The sequence below is a fragment of the Psammomys obesus genome, unplaced genomic scaffold (genome assembly GCF_907164565.1).
Source record: "Psammomys obesus unplaced genomic scaffold, mPsaObe1.curated_primary_1811, whole genome shotgun sequence".
Lineage (NCBI taxonomy): Eukaryota > Metazoa > Chordata > Mammalia > Rodentia > Muridae > Psammomys > Psammomys obesus.
Window position 1 is genome coordinate 7,717,334 of NW_026596440.1, and position 21,951 is coordinate 7,739,284.

General features: G+C 45.4%; 1 protein-coding gene across 1 annotated transcript; it reads left to right on the forward strand.

The window, feature by feature from the left end:
• Positions 1 to 733: 733 nt before the first annotated feature.
• On the forward strand, positions 734 to 21,949 carry Fbp1 (fructose-bisphosphatase 1). The gene is made up of 7 exons (XM_055597946.1): positions 734 to 1,147; positions 12,251 to 12,413; positions 13,994 to 14,086; positions 15,428 to 15,568; positions 18,048 to 18,185; positions 19,590 to 19,709; positions 21,537 to 21,949. Exons 1-7 carry the CDS (start codon positions 978 to 980, stop codon positions 21,726 to 21,728), a joined length of 1,017 nt encoding a protein of 338 aa, XP_055453921.1. The 5' UTR covers positions 734 to 977; the 3' UTR covers positions 21,729 to 21,949.
• The last annotated feature ends 2 nt before the right edge of the window (positions 21,950 to 21,951 follow it).

Below are 21,951 nucleotides of genomic sequence, written 5' to 3' on the forward strand. Positions count from 1 at the left end.
CCCTGACCCCTCAGTTTACTCTTCCTAGTATTCTCTATTTGTCTTTCTTTTTTCATGTTCCACTATGCCAAAGTGGCTCCTGTAGTATACTGGTCCACCGTTTCTTTTTGTTATCTGTTAAACTCTACACTCAAGGAGTTTGTCTTCTGCAGGCTCTGGCCTCAAAGAAAACAGGTATTCAGGTGCACAAGTACCTGCTCAGTAATTGTTCTATGAATCAGCCTCTGCACGGGCTTGTAACAGAGGAGAAATGGTCAGGATGCTGGCGGTGGAGGTGCCTGATCTCAGGAGAATAGTTTTTGTGTCTGCAATAGTTTTCTCGGCAGAACAGACTTGTTGGAAACTAAGGTTCTCAACAGTTCTCCAACTCTAGAAACTTCAAGGAGGCAACAATTAAGAATTCAGAGTGGATGAGGATGGAAGGAGAATCCACTTCCAGGGAGGTGGGTCAGGAGAGACAGCTGACAGGGTGGAGGGAGGTGATGGGGGAGCAGTGGGTAGGAACTGAAACCTTGGGCTCCACGGTGGCTTTCCCTGACCAGCTGTGTGGCACTGAACTAGTTACTCAACCTCCCTGAATTTGCTTTGCATTTTAAGGAAGGAAAAGTCCACCACGCCTTCCGTTCTGGCAGGTTGTCGCAGGGACGAAAGGAGACAGTCCTTCAGGTAGCCCAGAGGCAAGCTGCACAGCAGAAGAGGAAGTGGCATCTAGGGGAGAGTGCATGGAATGGAGGGAGGGAGAGGCTAGGAGGATCTCTAGCTCGCGGGCAGAAGGGTTGGCCCTGGCGGTTGGGTGGAGGAAGGGAGCAAGGAGGTATTTCCTGGGACAGGGGGCGGAGACTAAACGATCGGAGGCACCCCGAGTACGCAAGTTCTTTGAGCTTCTGCGGACACTCGGCCCCCTTCAATCCTCCTGCTGTGATCACCACCTGTGTTCCCCACCTGCCTGCACCTGCAGCCAGCACCTGCGCCCAGCAATGACGGAGAAGGCGCCCTTCGACACGGATATCGTCACCCTGACCCGCTTCGTTCTGGAGGAAGGCAGGAAGGCTAAGGGCACTGGCGAGATGACCCAGCTGCTGAACTCGCTCTGCACCGCGGTCAAAGCCATCTCGTCCGCGGTGCGCAAGGCGGGCATCGCACAGCTGTGAGTTAGGCTTCAGGCCACAGTGTCCTGTCTCTTAGAGTGCCTTGGGGGCTACCTCTCTGGAACCCCTGCTGGTAGCCCTCAGTCTGACACCTAAGAGTGCAGTCTCTTGCCCTGGTGCACACCTCTCATTCCCCTTTCTCCTGGTGATGGAACTGGCCCCCTCGGCGGGCTGTCTCCCAGGTGCACAACTGCCCTGGTCTCTTCTCAAGAACTCTGCTTGTCGCTCTCCCAGCTTCATGGCAAAAGTTGGTGACTTAACCAGCTGCCCACCTGGGCCTCAGAGAGAAAGTGCTAACACCCACACCTTCCTCCCCATTTCTCTTTTAACCTCCATTATTCTCTTTGGAATTGCAGTCCCAAGTTCAGTTTCTAATCCAGTATCATCTTTAACTAGACAGGTCTGGTTTAGACTATCTCAGTCTGGGAACAAGCAGGTTTCCAGGGAAGCAGGCTGGGCACACAGTACCGTGGCCAGGTACTTTCTGGGGCTAGCTGCAGACTCACCATGTGAGAATCAAAACCTATTTGCATTAATGCCGCAAGCAGATCTTGCCCAATTGGTGAAGGGCTCAAAACAGGGCAGAAGTTGTAGACTGCTTTTAATAGAGCCATGGAATATATCTCCTTCCCCGGAACCATCTGGGGGTCTTGTTAGGCAGACCCTTCTTTGGGGACAATAAAGAGTCTGAGACCCTGCCTTTCCAATAAGTTCTCTTGTGGCAGATGATGATGGTGATGATATTTATTATTTGGTTTTTGAGATGGGGTCTCACTGTCTTGGAACTCACTATGTGTAGACCAGGCTAACCTTGAACTCATAGAGATACAGACACCACCAAACCTAGCCTGGTATGTGATTTTAATGCTCTGATCTTCAGTTTGTACTGTAGGTTGGAGAAAATGAAGGAATATGGAGTCTCAGAGCACCTTGTTTTTGTAAACTACACCCCCCCCCCCTTTTTTTTTTTTTTTTTTTTTTTTTTTTACTTTTTTCTGGTCTGAGCACATGTTTGCTATCTAACTGGTCTCACACAGCTTTCTTAATATTTCTCATACTTAGGAACAATGTGGAAATGATATGCGAGGCTTGTAGCTAATTTGAACATATAATCCTTTGATATGCAGTTTTAAGTGCTCTTCCAACAATGTGGCCTGGTTTATTTATCTGTTGTGATGCATTTGTTTCTGGAAACTCTGATCCTACTGTGTGGCTTGGTAGACATGATTCTTAAGAATGCAGCATTTGCTTTCGGATGCCAAGTAGTGCCAGGCCTTGCTAGAGTAATAGGAAAAGGTATGTTAGAGGCAGCGACTCCTTCACAGTTGATGCTAAGGAAACTTTCAGCCAAAAACAAACAAACAAACAAACAAACAAGGTAAGGTCTCACTTAAAATTAAATGTACAGCTTACCGATTTAACTCTCTGAGGACCTGGAGGCTTTGTGAGAGAAAGCAATTGGCATTTCTTTTAAAAGTTGTCATTATTTTAAAATGCACCTGTACTTGTCACAGCCCTAGAGGGACTTAGAAACCCCAAATCTGCCTTGAGATGTCTACCTTCTTAACTAACCTCAGATAATGGAAGTAGGATTAAGTGGAAGGTGCTAATTCAGAAGAGAATGTGTATAATAGACTAGATGGTCGGGCACCAGTTTTAAAAATGTTATCACAGATTCATTAAGGAGCTGCACCCATTGATAAACACCAAGACATTCAAAAGATAGGAAGGAAAAGGAGACCCCTGCCCTACATTAATGCAAAATCCCTGGAGTACCCACTGCTAATTTTTCTTGGTTATTTTCTCAGACACTTTTTATGCTTGTGTAAATGTCCATATGAACATACATTTATATATTCCTATGTAACTAGCAAATAAAATGGGACTAAATGTATGTTCTTCTCCAGTTCTATAATGAACAGTCTCTGACCAGTGACATCTACTGCCTTCTTTTAACCTGTGGCATGGTGTTTCCCTGAGCAGATACCTCATGAGTGATGGAACCGTTCTGCATTTAAGTTCTTACTATGGTCATTACAGTAGTAGAATAGATGTTGATGCTGGCTATGTGCATAATTGAGGGAAAGAAGTTGGATTCTTCTGGGACAGGAAGCATGTGATGACTATTCACATAGTACATGCAGTCATACCACTAGCAGCCAGATATGATCTCCAGACAGCCCTTTAAATTATGCTCCTTTGGGCTTTGATGTGTTTGATGAAGACGAGCCAGTGTACATGTAAAGAGCTTATTAAGGCTCTTGGCCCTGGAAGAGCATTCACCCAGAGGGATGAGATGGTTGCAAATCTGCAAGAACCCCACCAAAATTGGTTTCATCCTGATGTCTCACAAGGAATCAGCAGAGATGTAATTATGGCTCTTGCTTGTCCTCTGTCTCAGTCAGCCTCTATGCTGCTACTGCTACTGTAGCCATTTTTATTGTTCCTAATGATATAATATGATAGGTTATGATAGGATATGCTATCTTGAGGCATCATCTCATATAGCCCAGATCAGGTTCTGGGGTAGGGAAGGCTAGAAGTGTGGGATTGGAATAGAAGGCATGGAAAATGGGTGGGAAAGATGGAGTAAGCAGGGCTATAGTAGCAGAAAGGACAGGGGAAGGCCCTGGTAAATGTGAAGTGTAGATTGGATTCTAAAGGCAATGAGGGGTATTCTCAAAGAGCTTGTTCTAACAGATGAAAGTAGGATCATGCTGCCAAAAGCCAAAGCAACACAAAACTCCAAATGGAATTCCAATGAGAAGTAGGATTGAAGCTGAAGAATAGTTTGGGGCGGGTGTGGGGTGGGTGGGTGGGTGAGTGTGTGTGTGTGACATTTTGGAAGCTTTGGCTTAGGCTGTTGTAGAAACACAGAGTTATAGTCTGGGAGCATCTAGGCCACTGAAATTGGCACATTTGCATTGAGGCAGAGAGGAAGAGGAAGAGAACATCAGGTGTGGGGTTTTGAAAAGCAGGGGCATGTCGAACCTACGAGCCCATTTCAGAGAGAAAAAGCTTGGCTTAAATTCCTGGGGCTGTCATTTAAATTAGGTGGTGGTATGGGTGGATGGGTGAAGAAACACCTTTGAGAGCCTCAGTTTCCTCTCTTCTAAGATTGGGACTGCTGTTCTTCAACCTTAGAGAGTTGGATAAAGATGGAGGGGCTTACTAATCACATACAAATGCCATCTTTGCTTTCCTGGAGACTTTTATTTCTTTTACAAACTGTTTTCTTTGTGCTTTGCTTTCATTTTGTTTTGCAGCCACCCACATGCATATCAGCTGAAATACAGTCTAGGCTATAACATCTAGAAAAGGTGCATGTATGTGTGGGGGTAGGGCCAAACCTTTGCTGTTGTTTCTCAGAGGCTGTCTGTCTGCCTTGTTTGTTGAGACAGGGTTCACTTACTGGTTAGGCTAGGCAAGCTTCCCAGTGAGCCCCTGGGATCTGCCTGTCTCTGCCTCCCCTGTATTGAGATTACAATTGTGTCCTAACATGATCTGCTTTTTAAAACATGGGTTTTAGGGACTGACTTCAGAAACTTTGCTCATGTAACCAACTGAGCTCTCTCTCTAGTTCCCCAGAAACATTCTATTTATTTATTTATTGAAACATTTCTTTTTTATAGATGAAATCTTCTCCATCGTTTGATACAAGAAAACAATAAAGAAATTCAGTTTGAAGTTTGGAATGGTGGGTCAGCTAATGTGTGCTTATGCTTTTCTTCACATTTGCAGAAATTATTGCACAAAACTGCTGAGAACAATATCAGATTCCCATGTTGTTTCTTGGTTTATCTGCATTATATGACATGAGTGCACTGCAAATCTCATTCCAGGGCAGAGTCAGAGCTGGCCCTATACCCTGACATCTGTCCATCTCCAACCTGTGTGAGCAAAAGCCAGGGTTAGGTTTGTATCCCTGGAAGAGCTTGGTTGGCACCTCTTCCATGTGTTCCTGAAGTAACCGTTGGATTTTTCTGAATGAGTAAATGGTTGGTGATTTGACACTGGATCAATCACTAGCAGGGTGGAGGTGAGGTTACCTAGGACTTTAGTGATAAGGCTCAAACTATAATCTTCCTTCCTTTGTACATGGTGGGGTGTTCTGGAAACCAGAGTGGGCCTCTTGCATACTGCCAAAGATGCTGCCATTCATGGCTCTGGTGTGGATTCTGGAAGGAGGGAAACAGCCTGCCTATCAGAAAGTCAAGGATGTCATACAGGGCTTCTCCATCCTGTGGCAGTCCTGGTTCCAGTCCTGAGGATCAGAAGTTCAAGGTCACTCTGGGATCTTGAGCAAGCCTAGGCTACATAAGACACACTCCCCCAATTCCACCTGGGCTTCTCTTAGCCATGGTCAAAGAAGCTTCTTTTGGCAGCAGTTGGTGGAGAGATACATAACTGGGCAAACTGCTGAGAGGAAGAGACTGGTGCTCAGAGCATCTGTATTCTCCTACCACCCAGGCTTGGGGTAAAAGCCAGAAGATGGGGAGGGGTGCTGTGTAGAGCTATCTCCTGGACATGACTTAGCTATCGAAACAATGAACCCACAGCTGCTGTGGTTCCCTCCACAAGACCCACACAGGATCCATCAAAATTCCAGCACAGATCTCTTCCCCTGCCCCTTACAGAGGAGTTTTTGGCCATGGATATCTGTTAGAGAAGAGAGACTTGTTATATTTGGAGAATGTAGGACTGTAGAATTCCCCTGACCTAGTGGATGCCCCACACTCATGGCCATGTGGGCACAGCACTAACAACTAGACTAGAGGATAATAATTAAAAAAGACATGAAGTCAAAAGGAGTGTGTGGGGACTGTCGAAGAGCTGATGGGCATAAATATAGCCATATTTTGTTGTATACATGCAAGAGAACCTCAAAAAGTAAAGAAAAAATTAAAAATCAAAGTGGTTCAAGGCTTTCCTTCTTCTGTGAACATCTTAAGTCTGCCTATAAAATGCCAGAGGTTTCATACCCAAGGAGCAGCTCCTGGCATGCTATAAACCACATGGAAACTTTTCATAAAGTACTTAATACTTAATCCAAATTTCCAAAGATTTAAACATATTGAGAAAATTAACTGACACTCTAAGGAATTATGTTTTTATTAATTAAAGTAGTTTTTATATCTTTAAGATTTTCAGTAAAATTTTGAGTTTGACAATAAAAGTAAAAGATGAGATACACAAAGCAATTCTCAGTGCTAGTTTTAGTCTGTAGATTCCAGAAGGAGCACGTTGTGTTTCAGGAAGTCTAACAACAGAAGGTCAAGGGCCCAACTCTTGACTACACACTTTCCTCACTCTAACTTCCTGAGCTGAAGGCCAGCTAATTTAAACAGAATGGAAGTGAAGTCACAGTACCTCAAAGGAACTATTTTTTTCTTTGTGCCATTTACTTGTGCTGACAGTCCTGTGTTTAACGTCTTAGAAATGGCAACAAACACCTGCTTAGTGAATGCTCTGGGGATCTGTTTACAACAACCTTGGCTTCCATTTAAGGGAGTCAGACATGCCAAGGGACATATCTGTAGACCAGTACTGTCACACTCCCTATTTCTGACTGTTTGTAAGGATGAGCTTAGCCAGGGAATGTGGACTAATGGACAGGGATCACATACTTGGTAGGAGGAACATAGACACTCTGAACCCAGGTTTTCCTGCTGCTGACTTCTTTCTAAGGACCCATCTTGCCTTTTAGCATGGATGTGCTAATGTTGACAAAATTAGGGGTGGGGCAGAATGGTAATACTTTTGAAATGTCTGTCTATCCATGGGCATTACTTAGAGCTTATCAACTCAATGTCTGCTCTCCCTATTCGCCATGAAGCTGATTGTCTGAATTCCCATGTTATAGTTGTAGAACAAGAGGCCAGAGGTGTCAAGTGGCTAGCACAGGGCTCCTAAGCATGTAGTGGAGCCGGGATTTGAAATCTTGGTTGTTTAGAGTTCCAGCTGGTGGCTTTGGCTGTCACTTGCTGTGTTCTTCTGACAATCTGGTGGGAGGAAAAAGCCACTGTCCTTACCTGCACAAGTTTGTGTGAGAGGTACTCTTTTTACCATCTTATTTATTGTGTCTGTGTCTGTGTGTGAATGTGTGCTCACTGATCCATCTCCCCTGCCCAGGAGGCACACTTTGATTGCGGGGTATGCTCATATACAGTAGCTTTGTAGTGGATGAGGGTCAGATGGCAGAGTTAGGAAGGGAAGCATTACTTATACCCCCGAGTTTAGAGTTCTTGGAACCCTGTATCCCTTTCTGAATTCATCCATTCAAAATGTGTTTATTGAGCACTTGCTGCACATTGGTTTTTCTCCTGCAGTTAAGGATCTGAGTTGAAGGAAACACTCTTTTGTTTAGGAGCAAGCACTGTACATTCTCATGTGTGCCCCTTCTGTGTAAGGTCAGTTCCTTTAGCAAGTACCCTCAGCAAGTTTCCTTGTGCCCCTGAACTCCAGCTCTAGCATCAGGCCTCACCAGAAACAAAGGAGACTGCTGCGTTCCCGGGAAGAGGCCTGGGTAGAGAGAGTGATTCTCAGGCTGGCCCAGCCAATCAAGACACAACACAGAGATTTCGAAATAGATAAGTCATTGTGTCATATTGGTCATTTTCTAGTTTTGGGAGTCTTAACTCTGACTGAGATGTGTGCAAATGTTCTGGTTCTTGAACTCAGAGGCTTCTGCGTGCTAAAGCTCTCTACATCTGAGCACATCCCCAGGCCTTGTCTAAATGCCAGCTATAATCCACACAGGTCTGAGAGCACTATAATGAGCACCCCTGAGCACCCCTGGCTCAGGGTTCTGGGTCCTGGTTTGCAGGCAGGTTGGCTGTAGCTGGGTTGGGCATTCAAGTTCTACTGCCCACATTAGTGGCCAGTGGTGCTCAGGCCTGGACAGGCACCCCTCTTTTCTGCTTTTTGCCCACTGCTCCCCAAGGGGGCCCTCAAACCATTTCCTCTTTCATACCTACCATGTTTACAGTTCTCCTTTGAGATCCAACAAAAGAGAGCTGGGGTGCAGCTTGAGATGTTGCCTTTCTTTCTTGAAGTAACACCCATTAGGACAAGCTTCCCAGGCAGCAGAGCCTAGGTCCCATAGAAGCAACTGCTACTGACTTCAGTTCCACTGGGGGCCGCAGAAGGGGCTGACCCTAGACACATGTGCCTTGCTGAGGTCTCTGTGCTCATGTGTTTCTCATTTAGGCAGGGTCCAGCTGGCCCCAGGCAAAGTTTCCGTGGTCAGGAAAACTCCATTTCTGGGACCTTGTTCTGGTCCCAGAGAACCAAAAGCGAGCCAGGTGGTGTGTGAGGGGCTTCATTCCTCCAACGGCAATTCCCCCCCTGCCCCGCCACCGCTCACAAATGCTGCTGTGGAAGCTCCCCTTGTGAGTCCTCCTGAAGTCGGCCTGAAGCTTTGGTTAAGAGAACACAGCCAATCCCTTCTCCAAGTCCTGGTTCAGTGGGTCCAACAGAGGCTCATGAGCCATGCGTGTTGTTGCTTCCACTGGCAGGCTTCACCACTTTCCACGGGATATGGAGTGGAGAACCCTGCCACTCCATCCTTTCAGGTTTTGAGGAAGAATGGCCAGCAGCCTGCAAAGGTGGGTGGTTTCTAGAGAATAGGATGAAAGTGGGTAGATCTGGAATTGTGTAGAGAATATGCACTCCATGTGTGTGATGGCTAATTTTCATTTTCAGCCCAACTGGATCTAGAATTGTAGGTTACTGGTGAGGCACATTTCAGAGTGTGTGGGTTACCTGGGGTGGGATATAGTTGGCTCTATCCTGTGGGCCAGGGCCTGAGTGGACTGAAAAGAAAGCCAGCTAAGTGCTCTCCTGCTCTCTGCTACCTTGACCTGAAGTGCAAAGCCACACGCTCCACACTGCTCAGTCCTGTGGAGTGTTGTTTGGACTGCAAGACTCTCATTACAGGCAGGCAGCAAGCCTCCATGACCCTTGGCTTCCTAAATGCTGACTTCTCTGTGACCCCAGGGTAAAGCCCTCTTAAAATCTTGGAGCCAGTGTAGACTATGAGCTTGACCTATCATGCCATTCTACTGTCAACACTGTAACATTTCATAGCCCAGGGCAAGATGTATGATGCCAGGTCTGTTATTTACATTTGGTCAAACGTTGAGGCTGAAAGCTCAGGAAAATCAGCTGAATGCATCCTTACTGCATCTCATGAACCAAGTACTTCCTGGATCCTGGATCATGGGAAAAAGAACTCAAAAGTTTTACAGATGTTTACATAGCACATAGCTCTTTTCTTCTGGAGAAGCAGAAAACCAGATTATCCCCTTGCAGCTGCTATGTACCTTTGCTTCGCAGTCATTGCTGACCTGTTCAGGCTTCTTTAGGGATTTTGGGTATCTTCTCATTCTTAAAACAAAAACAAAAACAAAAACAAACAATAATAACAACCCCCTCCCAAACAATGAAGAAACCAACCACTCTAAGTTTCATGCAGTTTGAAGACTGGCATTGAGTGCTTTCCTGACCCTGTAGATTAATTATCCACTCTGCTACTGGACATCAGTCCCTCTCTGACAATTGCACTCATTTGGAAATAGCCATTTTCTTGTTTGGCTCTCCTCACTGCAATATTAAGCTCCCCAAGGCCTGGGGCCTGGTCTGCCTTGTTCAGCAATGTTGCCCTAGCATAGTAGGTCCCCATGAAATTATCTGTAGGTTTTAGGAAGGCTTAGACTTTTAAATAAAAGGAACTGGGGTAAACAGGTAGGACTAAGGCCCATGGGAAGGAGGTCCATCCTTCCTACAAACTCCCCTTGCTGTGGAGTAAGCTTCAAGGGAGCATGAGCCGTGCCAGGAGCCTAGTCCCAGATGCTGGTTGTGTTGAGAAGTGCTGAGACCTTTAAGGGTTGGGGCCCAGTAAGAGGTGGCAAGCCGCCCCCTCCGCTTCACATTGGCTTCTTTTGTCTCACCTGTGATTTCTTCCTCTTCCAGGGACTCTAGTCATGGGTGTCATCCATGAATGAGATAGACAAAAGGGTTCTTGTCAAAAATGGCACTGTGTTTATAACCTTCCATCTCTGTCATTGGGAGCTCAGTACTGCTTCAGGTTCTTCACATGGTTGTGACAAACAATGGTGCCTGTCTGGAATACCCCAATACTTTGCCTGGGGCTCTCTGCCCCCACTTCTCAGGTTCCCCAGAACTGTTCTCATTAACCTGTATCCCTGAGGTACCAAGGGCTGTGAGGAGCACCACCTCTTTTCTCTCTCTCTCTCTCTCTCTCTTCTCTCTCTCTCGTGTGTGTATGTGTGTGTGTGTGAGTGTGTGCGCATGTGTGTGTGCGTTCTCATGGCAGCCTCATATGGGTGATGCCATTCCTTGTGCACACGCAAGAAGAGAGGGACTCACAGAGCTGAGGTTTGCACAGGGGCCTATGGTTGGCATCTTTCCTGCTTCTGCTTGAAGGTACTGTTTCCCATCTGAATCAACAGTGGCTATGATGGTGGCAACCTCAAGCTAGAGGGAGAAAAACTGTCACTGTGGGGCCAACAAAGACTAAGTGCTGGGGGTGGTAATTCCCAGCATGCGTCTAAACACTCTCTTCCACCAATGTGAGCGTCACAGTTGAGTTCAGAAAGATAGTGTAGGAAGAGGCCCAAAGCCAGAGACAGGCTGCCAGTATATGGGCTGCTTGGGCTTAGCAAAGCAGGAGTGGCAAGGCAGACAAGAACAGCTGGAGGGGCTAGACACTGTTTTCCAGTCTAGAAGGGAGAGACAACGATGACAAATGGACCAACCAGGCATTTTGTTGGTCATTTCTAGAGTGGCCTGTGCTTTGCCCAGCCATACAGAAGCAATTTAGGTTTGGGGGAAGAGGATATGTTTGAAACAGTTGAAGCAAGGGGCTGGGGCAGTAGCACAGTTGGGTGAATGCTTGTGTATCATGTACAAAGCCCTGGATTTTTTATAGTTTGGGTGTGGAGATAGAAGCAGGAGGATCAGAAGTTCAAGACTATGTTCTATTATATGGAGAGTTCAAGGCCACTTGGCCTACACAAGACCTTGTCTAAAAGAGAAAACAAAAACAAAAACACAACAGGTGAAGCAATCAGACATGGAAGCAATGACAACCAGTTTCTAGGAAACACAATAGAAATCTCAAGGTACCACTGTGCCCCTACACTTCCAACTCTGTGGCTGAACCCTCACATCCACTCTGTGTTCTGTGCCTCCTTCCTGTATCTCCAGCCTGTATGGTCCACACCTTGCCTCCCACCCCCATCAATTCAAACAAGCCAGGCTGCATTTTGGATGAAGTTCTTAGGGTTCTGGAATTCTGCAATGATTGACTTGCAGGTAGCACACAAAGAAAGAACTGAAGCTTCTCAGTCCTTCCACGCTGGGGGACTGACTCTACCCAGAGACTGAAGATCATTAAGAGAAGTTGGGAGTTAGAGGGGACAGCTCACTGCCAACCACTCTGCCCATCTGTGTGAAGTCCACTGGCATTGGCATCTGATCTTCGCCTCTGTAAATATGAAGTGTGAGGCCAGTTACTGGTCCTTTTTTTTTTTTTTTTCAGGATTATTTTTGTTACGAAGCCCCGGTGTTCTCTGGGTTACCTCCTACACCGGCTCACTCCAACTCAGGCATTCTTGTTTGTTTTCAACTGATGCATTAAACTTCCACATGTGGGGACAAACTTTGGTTTGTGCACAGAATAACATAAAAATCATATCTCGTTCTGTATAAAGCACAGACATAGTACTAAACACATACTGTGGAAACAGGGCAGTGCTCTGTTAATGTTGTTAATATGTGCATTTCATGGCAGAGTGAGGAAGATTGTTTAAAAAGGCTTAGTAGGGATGATATAATGGAAAAAAAATGGGAAACATGAATCTGACCAGCAGCATATGTGCGCTCAGGACTGGAACTGAGTCTTACGATCAGTGTCCCTGCTCCCCTCTGACAGCCCCTCCAGGCAAGGCCACCCTTCCTGCTTTGTCTTTCTGGAATTAGGCATACCTGGCATGTCTGCTTTCCTTCCTTCCAGGTCCATTTGTGGTGGTGATGTTCAGGTAGCCTTCGGTTATTTTCTGTGGCTTTCTTCCCTCTAGCTATGGCATTGCTGGCTCAACCAATGTGACTGGAGATCAAGTAAAGAAGCTCGATATCCTGTCCAATGACCTGGTTATCAATATGCTGAAGTCGTCCTATTCTACCTGTGTTCTTGTGTCTGAAGAAGACACCAATGCCATCATAGTAGAGCCTGAGAAGAGGGTAGGTCTCTCTTTACACTGCTAAAGGCTAGCATGTAGCCATTTTCTTTCTTGGCTAGATTTCCAAGCTAGATTCTTAGGGATTACCTTCTTTTTCTGCCTTCCTACCATGCCAAATCTCTCCTCTGAACTTGGTTCCAGAGGCTCCGTGGATCCTGCTCTTCCCATCTCTCCAGGCTGTGTCTCCATTCCTAAGTGGTTGCTGCTGTGTTTAGGTGTGTCAAAGCCTGCCTTTTGCTCGTTGGCTCTTCTTTATGACTAGTCTCCAGCCTTCATGTTAGACCCACTGCCAAGCACCTGCCTCCACTTTCCATCCCTGGGTTCTCTGAAGGTCTGATTACTTTGTGAGGGCAGAGAACAGGTGTGGTCACCAGCATCCAGCACCACACCAGCATGCTGGAGGGCTCAATGACAAACTGCTGCAGAAAAGTTTAGCCCTGCAGGGAGGCCCGGGAATTTGGAGCATGGCATGTTACCAGACAGAGTTTATTTGGCTCCTGTAAGACAATGGCAACTAGTAAAACAAATCTGAGACTAGAAGCAGTTATACTCACTTTCCCTGATCAAGGTGAATTTGGAGCATAGAAGAGTAGAACTGGGGAAGAAAATCAGATTAAAGATTCTGGTTATGTTGACTTTAGTAAGGGGTAGGAGGCCAGCCCAGAGTGACCTGTTCTATAGCCCTTCTAAGACACCACTACATGCCACAGGATCTTCTCTGCAGCATTGGCCAGTTCTCCAGCATGCCCCACCCCTGCTGTGACACACTCTCACAGTGGCTGCTGTCTCATTTTTCAGTCTGCAGTTTCCTGCATCCATGGAGATGAACTGTTGAGAACAGACAGTCAGGGAGTCCCCTGAATGTGGGGAGAACATTAAACACCTGCTCCATATCTAAAGAAGCCAAATTGAAGATGGAAAATTTCCAGTAATGAGTTGGTAGAATGGCTCCTCTGAAAAACTTCTCCAATTTGTTGAACTTAATGGTGCAAATGTTAAAAGTGTGGCCTTGTACATTCTCATCATAGCGTCACTGACAGAGCTTGGAAAAACTTGTTCAATGTGCTCTGAAGATAGAGAGCTTTGCTCCTACCACACAGAGGACCATTTCTTTTAAGAGTGGTATCAGGGATATTGTTGAGAAATTTGTGTACAACAAAATTGTGCACAATTTTGAGTGGCCTCTACCAAGGGTGGGTGACAAACATCTTACAGATCTAAGTGATAGGAATGTCTTCCCATCCTCTGGGGCATTATTTCTTTGCCTTCAAGATAAAAAGAAACAAATGATTAATTTTGTTTCTCTTTTTTTCTTTGGCCGCCAGGACACTCTGAAACCAAATATGATTCGGTTATTTCAGTGATGTAGAAAAGTAATGATTTAATTACCTGTTTTCTACTACTTCTCTATGTCTATTCTAAATGGTATTTTCTCTGCCTAGTGATTTACTTGTCTGTCTATTCATCCATTTCTCATACCTCCCAATAGAGTGTAAATAAATAAGACTGTATTTCTCGCCTTTCCTTTAGATTTCATTCAGTGCCCACTCATCTTGTTTACATTTTGTTTTCTTTGCCTAGGGCAAATATATTGTCTGTTTTGATCCCCTTGATGGCTCATCCAACATCGATTGCCTTGTTTCCATTGGAACAATTTTTGGCATATACAAAAAGGTAAAGCAGAGTGTACAAGGTCCGTGGTTTTGACCAGAAAGTAATGTGGAGTGTAAAGCTGTGAGGCTTGAAGAGACTCATTGTAAGGTGTCATGGCCCTGCATCTACTGTGCAAAAAAGGCCTGCAAACCCGCTAAGATATGAAATAAGTAGTGAAATGCTGGTAGAAAGAGAGGCCATTTCACCCTTTCAACCACATCTCACTTTTACAAAGAAGCTGAGATTTTAAAAGATGACAAAGCAGATAGAGTCATACCTTTCCCAAACCAGCCCAACCTGCCTCACTGTTTTCTTCTTTAACCCAAAAGCTTTTAAAGAAGTTCTTTTTAATCAATACTGGAAACAGAACCAAACAAATCTCACATAAGAGATTCACCTCTCTCTAGTCTGGTAACTGGCAGCATCTGAAAAGATTATCTGGTTCCTATAACTACAAATGGAACTTTAAAAGGAATGGTTACTTGCTCTTGTAAGGAAAAGGCCTTACAGAAACAAACTAACAAAACAAAACAAAACAAAACAATTTTTTTTTTCTTTTTCTCAACAACCCCAGCCTCTGGTATCCTCCATCCCCTCTTAGGTTCTGTGAAACCAGCTTTACAATGTCCTCTTACTCTGGGTTATGGGGGAAAATCTCAGCAGCATCTAGCCTGTCCCCTAATGACTTCAGAGAGATGCCGCAAACTGTATCTCTGAGAATTTCTTTAATGTGGGAATAACTGACTGCACTGTTCAGTGAGTGTGTTTTAGTTGACAGAAGCTCACAGAATTGATTTCCCCATGAGACGCTCGGCCCTGTAGCCCTGTGCTAATTTGATTAAATAAAGATGGAAAAGGCAGGTGAAAGACACTGGTGCCTATAATCAGGTTACATTAGTGGAGCTGTCGAGAAAGTGCATTGCTTTTTGGAAGTGATAATAGACACATGAGGGAATATCAAATTAGGAAGATGTTAAGGGCATGTTGATTGGAAAGAAAGAACCTGATGCAGGAAGCTGAGGGTCTTTCAGGAAAGCTACTGTTGTGTGGAAGAAAGCAATCCCCAGGAGGCCAGGTACTGGCATTAGAACAGTGGTTCTCAACCTGTGGGTTCTGACCCCTTATGGGTCTCCTATCAGATATTTATATATGAATCATAATAGCACCAAAATTATGGTTATGAATAGCAGCAAAAATAATTTTATAGTTGGGGGTCACCACAGCATGAGGAACTGTGTTAAAAGATCACGGACGGCATTGGGAAGGTTGAGAACCACTGCATTAGAGGAATACCCTGCTGAACAGGAAAAAAAGGACTGCAGAACAAAATGAAAACATGTTTTGTTTTCTCTTTTGCTTTAGAAAACTTCCAGTGACCCTTCTGAGGCATATGCTCTGCAGCCAGGCCGGGACCTGGTGGCAGCTGGCTATGCACTCTATGGCAGTGCCACCATGTTGGTCCTTGCCATAGAGAGTGGTGTCAACTGCTTCATGCTGGATCCGGTGAGACATTAACTGGCAGCTTTAAGCTTGTACATGCTGTGTGTGTGTGTGTGTGTGTGTGTGTGTGTGTGTGTGTGCACGTGCGCGCGCGCCATCCAACATGGGTGCTGAGAACTGATCCCAAGTCCTCTGGAAGACGAGCAAGTGCTGAATTATCTGTCCATGGATGTTTTTTTCCCTCCTTTTTCATTTTTCTTTAAAAACAAAACAAAATAAATGACAACAACAATAAAAAAAAACATACACACAAGGTACAAAACACACAATAGTATCTTCTGTGAGAGGTCAGTTCTCTCTTGGGAGATCTCTTGGGGGATGTGGCAAACTGCTGTAAGTCAGAACATGTCCTCCACCTTTGACCTGTGCATGCTTAACAAAACTGCACTTTCCCCTCTCTGGGAGCATGGGTACTTAGTTAATAAACAAAGACAGGAGGGGAGGGTGACAGCGCAGGCAGAAATCTCTGCATGAGGCCCAGGAGAAAATAGGGCAGGTTGAGAGCAAAGTTTAATCTGAGAGAAGGGTACAGCTTCTGAAAACAGTGATTTTTGCCCACATGCCATCTGTTCAGATTGTCCAGTTCCCTGGATGAGCTCCTAGTTAGTGCCCTCTCTGTTACTTCTGAGTTGACAGACATATAGGAAAAAAATTCAGTCTCTTGACTGCAGGCAGATTTCAGGCTTGGGAAGGGTGGGTTTCTGGGTACTGGGGAACCTCTTTCCCTCCTCCCTCTCCAGATCCAGATGTTTCTGGATCAGCTCAGCAGCTGGAATGCTCCCTTGCTGACTGCCAGGGCTCCATTTAATTTGAACTCTTTTGCTTACTCCCTTTGGCCTGATGGAGGCAAGGTTACCCCTGGGAGAGGACACTTCCTTGTATCTCCCTTGAAGGACAAGCTGATGGCTGAGACAAGCTGATAGCTACAAGTGGGTAGGCTTCAGCTTTTTCTTTTTCTTTTTCTTTTCTTTTTTCTTTTTTTACAGCCCTCATGATGGGATTTTTCTATTTTTTTAATTAATTGCATTTTATTCACTTTGTAGCCCCTCATAAGGCCTTCCCTCCTCCCCTCCTGATCCCACCCTCCCTTCCCCTTCTTCACGCATGCCCTTCCCGAAGTCCACTGATAGGGGAGGTCCTCCTCTCCTTCCTTCTGATCTTAGTCTATCAGATCTCATCAGGAGTGGCTGCACTGTCATCTTCTGTGGCCTGGTAAGGCTGCTCTCCCCTCAGGGGGAGGTGATCAAAGAGTAGGCCAATCAGTTCATGTCAGAGGCAGTCCCTGTTCCCATTACTATGGAACCCACTTGGATACTAAACTGCCATGGGCTGTATCTGTGCAGGGGTTCTAGGTTATTTCCATGCATGGTGCTTGGTTGGAGTATGAGTCTCTGGGAGGGATTCAGCTTTTAATGAACATTTATAGCTCCTGTCTCCATATGTGGGAGATACTGGGTGCTCAGACTGGGTACCAAGACGGCTGCCTAGTGAGCATGGCTGCCTGAGCTCTGCAGGCAGCTCTAGCTGCCTGCTGTGAGAGCTGCCTGCTGTGAGATACTCTTTTCCAGATGTTTCAGGTGGAGATACTTATTTTGTCTTCCTGACTATACAAAAACATTCCTATAAGTTTATGGCCCCAGTTTTTAGAAATAGAAACCAAAAAGCACTAAAGTGAAAAAGAGAAACTCACTCCCAGTGATGCATCATGGGGCTTTGGGCAATTCCTTCTCCTTCCCTTCCCTGCATATCCTCACCATCCCTCTGTATCTTCAGGAAGGAGTCTTATTCTCACATTTATTTAATTATTGTTAGCATTCTCTTGGTGTTCTATTTTACACACTTTATCCCTGTGTCTTAATGTTTTTTTTTTTTCATTTTTGACAACTTCACACATGTATATAATGGATTTTGGTTAGTTTCATCATCTAAGTTCTTTCTCTTTACTCTCTTCCATTGAAACGTTTCTTCCTAGCCAGTCCTCTATTACTTGCATATTTCCGTGTGTGTGTGTGTGTGTCTGGGACTGAGTTTAAATAGGCATGGGCAGGGACTGTTTATGGAGGCATGAGCAACCCACCAATGACTATGACAATGAAAAAATGGCCTTCTTCCTAGGAACATTAACTGACAGTGGTCTTTCATGAAGGGTGGGGTCTCATGAGTCCATCTACCGTCTATGATATTGGAGGCAGAGGCCCCGGTTGACTTAAGGTCCCAACTCTCCTGCCTCAACCTCTATAGTATTGGATTACAATTGTGCTCTCCCATATCTGGCCTTGTAAGTTTTATTTCTTGTTTTGTTTTGCACACTTTAACTCTATATCACTCTGTTGACATTGGACTCTCTTACTCCTACCATTCTTATTGCCACTGGACCTTTGTAGTGAGCGTGCACACAGATAAGGTGTGGTCGCAGGCATGCTTTGCTCATGCCTCAGGGAGCTTTCTGATCACCTGTATACCTTTCTTCCTTATTTCAAAGGCCATTGGAGAATTCATCCTGGTGAACAGAGATGTGAAGATTAAGAAGAAAGGTAACATCTACAGCATTAATGAGGGCTATGCCAAGGACTTTGACCCTGCCATCACTGAGTATATCCAGAGGAAAAAGTTTCCTCCAGTGAGTGAGTAGGGGGTGGGACTGCTATGGTGTTAGCTTTGGGCAGAGTGTTCTTGAGAGAAAAAGGGACACTTATCATTGAGAAGGGCCTAGACTTCATCTGGGACTCACTCTTGCTTTATGAGAAAAATCCACTGATGTGAATTATCCTGGAGATGAAAGGAGAGAGAGGTGAACCATTGAGCCTAGGGGCTAGGGGTGGGGTGCTTTCACAGAGACATCAAAATCAATGTTATTCAGTTTTTATCTCCCAGCATAACAATATCTGGGCAATAAAGTCAAATAGCTTTACTTATTATCTCCTTTACAACAACAAAACAGTCCTCTTTCTGGGCCTCCTGTCATTCAAGCACCTACTACTTGAGATCTGTCCTTTCAGGTCTATGCCTTGATGGGTTTCTGTCTGTTGTATCAAGATGGTCAGTGTCAGGCAGGGGAGATGGCTCAGTGGGTAAACTGCTTGGTGCAAGTTTGGGGACAAGAGATTGGTCTGCCAGGATCAGCTTACAGGAGGCCTGCTGTAATATCAGTGTGGGAGGCAGAGATGGGATCTCCTGAGCAAGCAGTAAACGAAGTCCACCTGGGGTTATGTGAAAACCCTGTCTCAGTCTCTAAGGTGGAGAGTGATGGAGGAAGACACCAGACATCAACCTTTGGCTTCCACATGTATACACATTCCCACAAACCCATGCACATGCAAACATGCATACATACCTGCATGCACACCACACACACATACACACACACACACACTGGACAGTGTCACTTTAGTATCTCACTGCAGAGGTTACTAGTTGGTGAATATGAAGATGATAACTAGCTCATTGGCCAGAGGCTCCATAGAGGTGCCTGATTTTGCCTTATCATTGCTGTTCTTTTCTGAGGATGAATCCCACATGGCATCCAGGCTCCTCAGAGCAGGCCTCAGGATTTCTCTGTAGCATGGTTTTCTCTCCTTTCCCAAGCACAACCCCTGCACACATGCGTGCCAGCAGGCCCTGTGGCAACAGCACTACCTCTATGCTGTTAGGCCCTTGCTTGTTCACGCTCTTCTTCCACAGAGCAGATAACTGTACCTGCCCCGTTCTTTAGCTTGACAAAATTCTTGTCTATCTCCAGGTTAAAATTTCATATTGCCTGTGCCAACCCCACAGCTGGAACCAACCACACTCTCCTTGGGGCTATTGCCAGAATGTGACCTGCTGGGAGATATACAGAAGGCCATGTCTCCAAAGCTTTCCTTCTCTGGAATGGGATTTTCCTTTCATGTCTTAGCTTAGCTCTAAGCGAGCATTTTATAAGATACTTGGTAAATGACTGTGGAACAGAATAAGTATCTGGGACATCAAGGGAACACCTTTTATCTTCCACAACCCTAATTTTTTGCTGTTCTTAACGTTGTAGGATAATTCAGCTCCCTATGGTGCCCGGTATGTGGGGTCCATGGTGGCTGATGTTCACCGCACTCTGGTATATGGAGGGATCTTTATATACCCTGCTAACAAAAAAAGCCCCAGTGGAAAGGTATGTAATACCCCCAAGGAAGTAGGTAAGAAGCAGTGGGCTTTATTTCCAGCCTGCAGGACTTGACGTCATTAAAAAGGGTCACAGAGCTGATGAACTCTCCTGTGGTTGCTAAAAGTCAGTGGAAAAGTCTCTTGATTTGAGGCAAGGCTCAGACTGTATCAACTAAATGTGAAAACGTCCCATGAGGGCCCTTCTAAAGCTATGGCATAAGAGAATTAATGGAGCTCCAGCAGGAGACTAAAAGTGCTCAGAGTTTCCATGGGGCACCGGTTTGGGCTTAGACAGAATAGTTCCATTCATAGAGGGAAATGAAATAGTCCTGTCTCATTAGCAAGAGAGCAAATAAAATATGCATTGCTGAGAGAGTTCTGCTTTGATGGCTCCCAAAATGTGTAAAATAGATGTAGCTAATGAGGTTGGCATTTGTTACTTGGAAAGTGATATCTGACGAGGGACAAGGCTGTGGGGAAATCTAGAGCTTCCAGGTGGATTTGTCTACTGACTGCTGGCTATGTTATGGCCCAGTTTCTAGCAAGTCACAAGGCTGGTGTGACTTCTAGTGCTGGCTAGGGGAGATTCTTTGCTTCTTCATGCAAGGTGACAAAACACTTCCTTTTTAGATATTCTGTCCTCTTCCCCACCTTTGTGTGTGTGTGATAGTTTCACATGGCCCAGGAGAGTTTTGCACTTTCTATGTCACCAAGGGTGCCTTTGAACTCCTGATCCTCCTCCCTCCACCTCTCAAAGGCTGGGTGGTGTGAACCATCATGCTAGGTTTTACACAGTAATAAGGATCAAATTCATGGCTTTGTGTATGCCAGACAAGCACTCTTAGCAACTGACCTACACCTCCAGTACCTCTTGTTTATATGAAAGAAGAACTAGAAGGAGCCCTTAGAATGTCAGGGGTTGAGACTGATGGGTCTGTTCATGGCTCGTGGTGTCTGCTTCCCAGAAAGAATTTTTCTTTCTTCTTAGCATACCTGTCTTGCTGTTTCAGTACAGAAGAATACAGCCAGCTTGCTTTATCATACTTTCTTCAAGTGACTCACTTTCTTTTTCTTTGATAGAAATATGGAGGTGCCACCCCCTTTTTCAGGTTTTCAAGTCTGGCCCTGATTCCCAGATGGAAACAGAGTTAGGAAACATTAGCACAGTCAGTCTGCTCCACAGGCAACTGCACGAAAATGTATGCAATAAAAAATTAATATTCAAATGCAAGCACCAGGGTATACGGCAGAACCCCTCCCCCAGCTCTGAAGCCTTAGGAGCTTTTCCAGAGGAATGTACAGGGCTTTAGATAATAGCACACTGTTTGGAGTAGCCAGTCTGCCTTCCAGATGTCTGCAGCCAGACACCACCCTGGATTTTTCAAAATGCTTTTAGAACAGACTGAGCCGGTCCAGCACACATGGAATCACTCATTAAGTCCGGTCTCCGGCTGTAAAGGGTTGGGACCTGTTAGTGCTGCCAAAATGTCATTCTGTCCCGAAACCAGGTGGTCTGCCTCATGTTTGTGTCAGGTGCCTGGCTAGCTCTGGTTCCATGAATGGTTTTATTCAACCAAATAGCTAATGATTTTTGTCTCAGATGCATTCTGAGACACAAGGGAATGTTCCTAATTCAGAAGGAAAGAGGAGAGGGAGGGGGAGAAAGGGAAAAGGGAGGGAGGAGGGAGAGAGGATGAGTTACCATGGAAACTCTCAGTAGCTCTGCAGAGCTTTACAATAGAACAAACTCCCTATCCCCCAATGGTAAACACCTTCTGGCTGAAGACCTTGGTCTCTGTTTTTTTTGTTTTGTTTTGTTTTGTTTTTTTTCCAGCTGAGGCTGCTGTATGAGTGTAATCCCATGGCTTTTATCATGGAGAAGGCAGGCGGAGTTGCCACCACAGGGAAGGAAGCCATATTAGACATTATTCCCACTGACATCCACCAGAGGGCACCAGTCATCATGGGGTCTCCTGATGATGTGCAAGAGCTCCTGGAGATCTACAAGGAGCACGAAGGCAAATGAAGGCCGGCCTCACCTGTGGCCCAAAGTAGAGCCTTTCATCTGGATCATCACGTGACACTACTCTGTTTCTAGACAGCAAACCTAACAGTGTGGATAGTTTCACAGTTCGATGCTTTGCAATGCTCAAGACTGCTTTATCCACCTGTTGCAACACCACTACAACAGGTACTACATCTGTTAAGTAGGTGAAGGAGAAATAAATGCCATCTTCCTTTACACAACT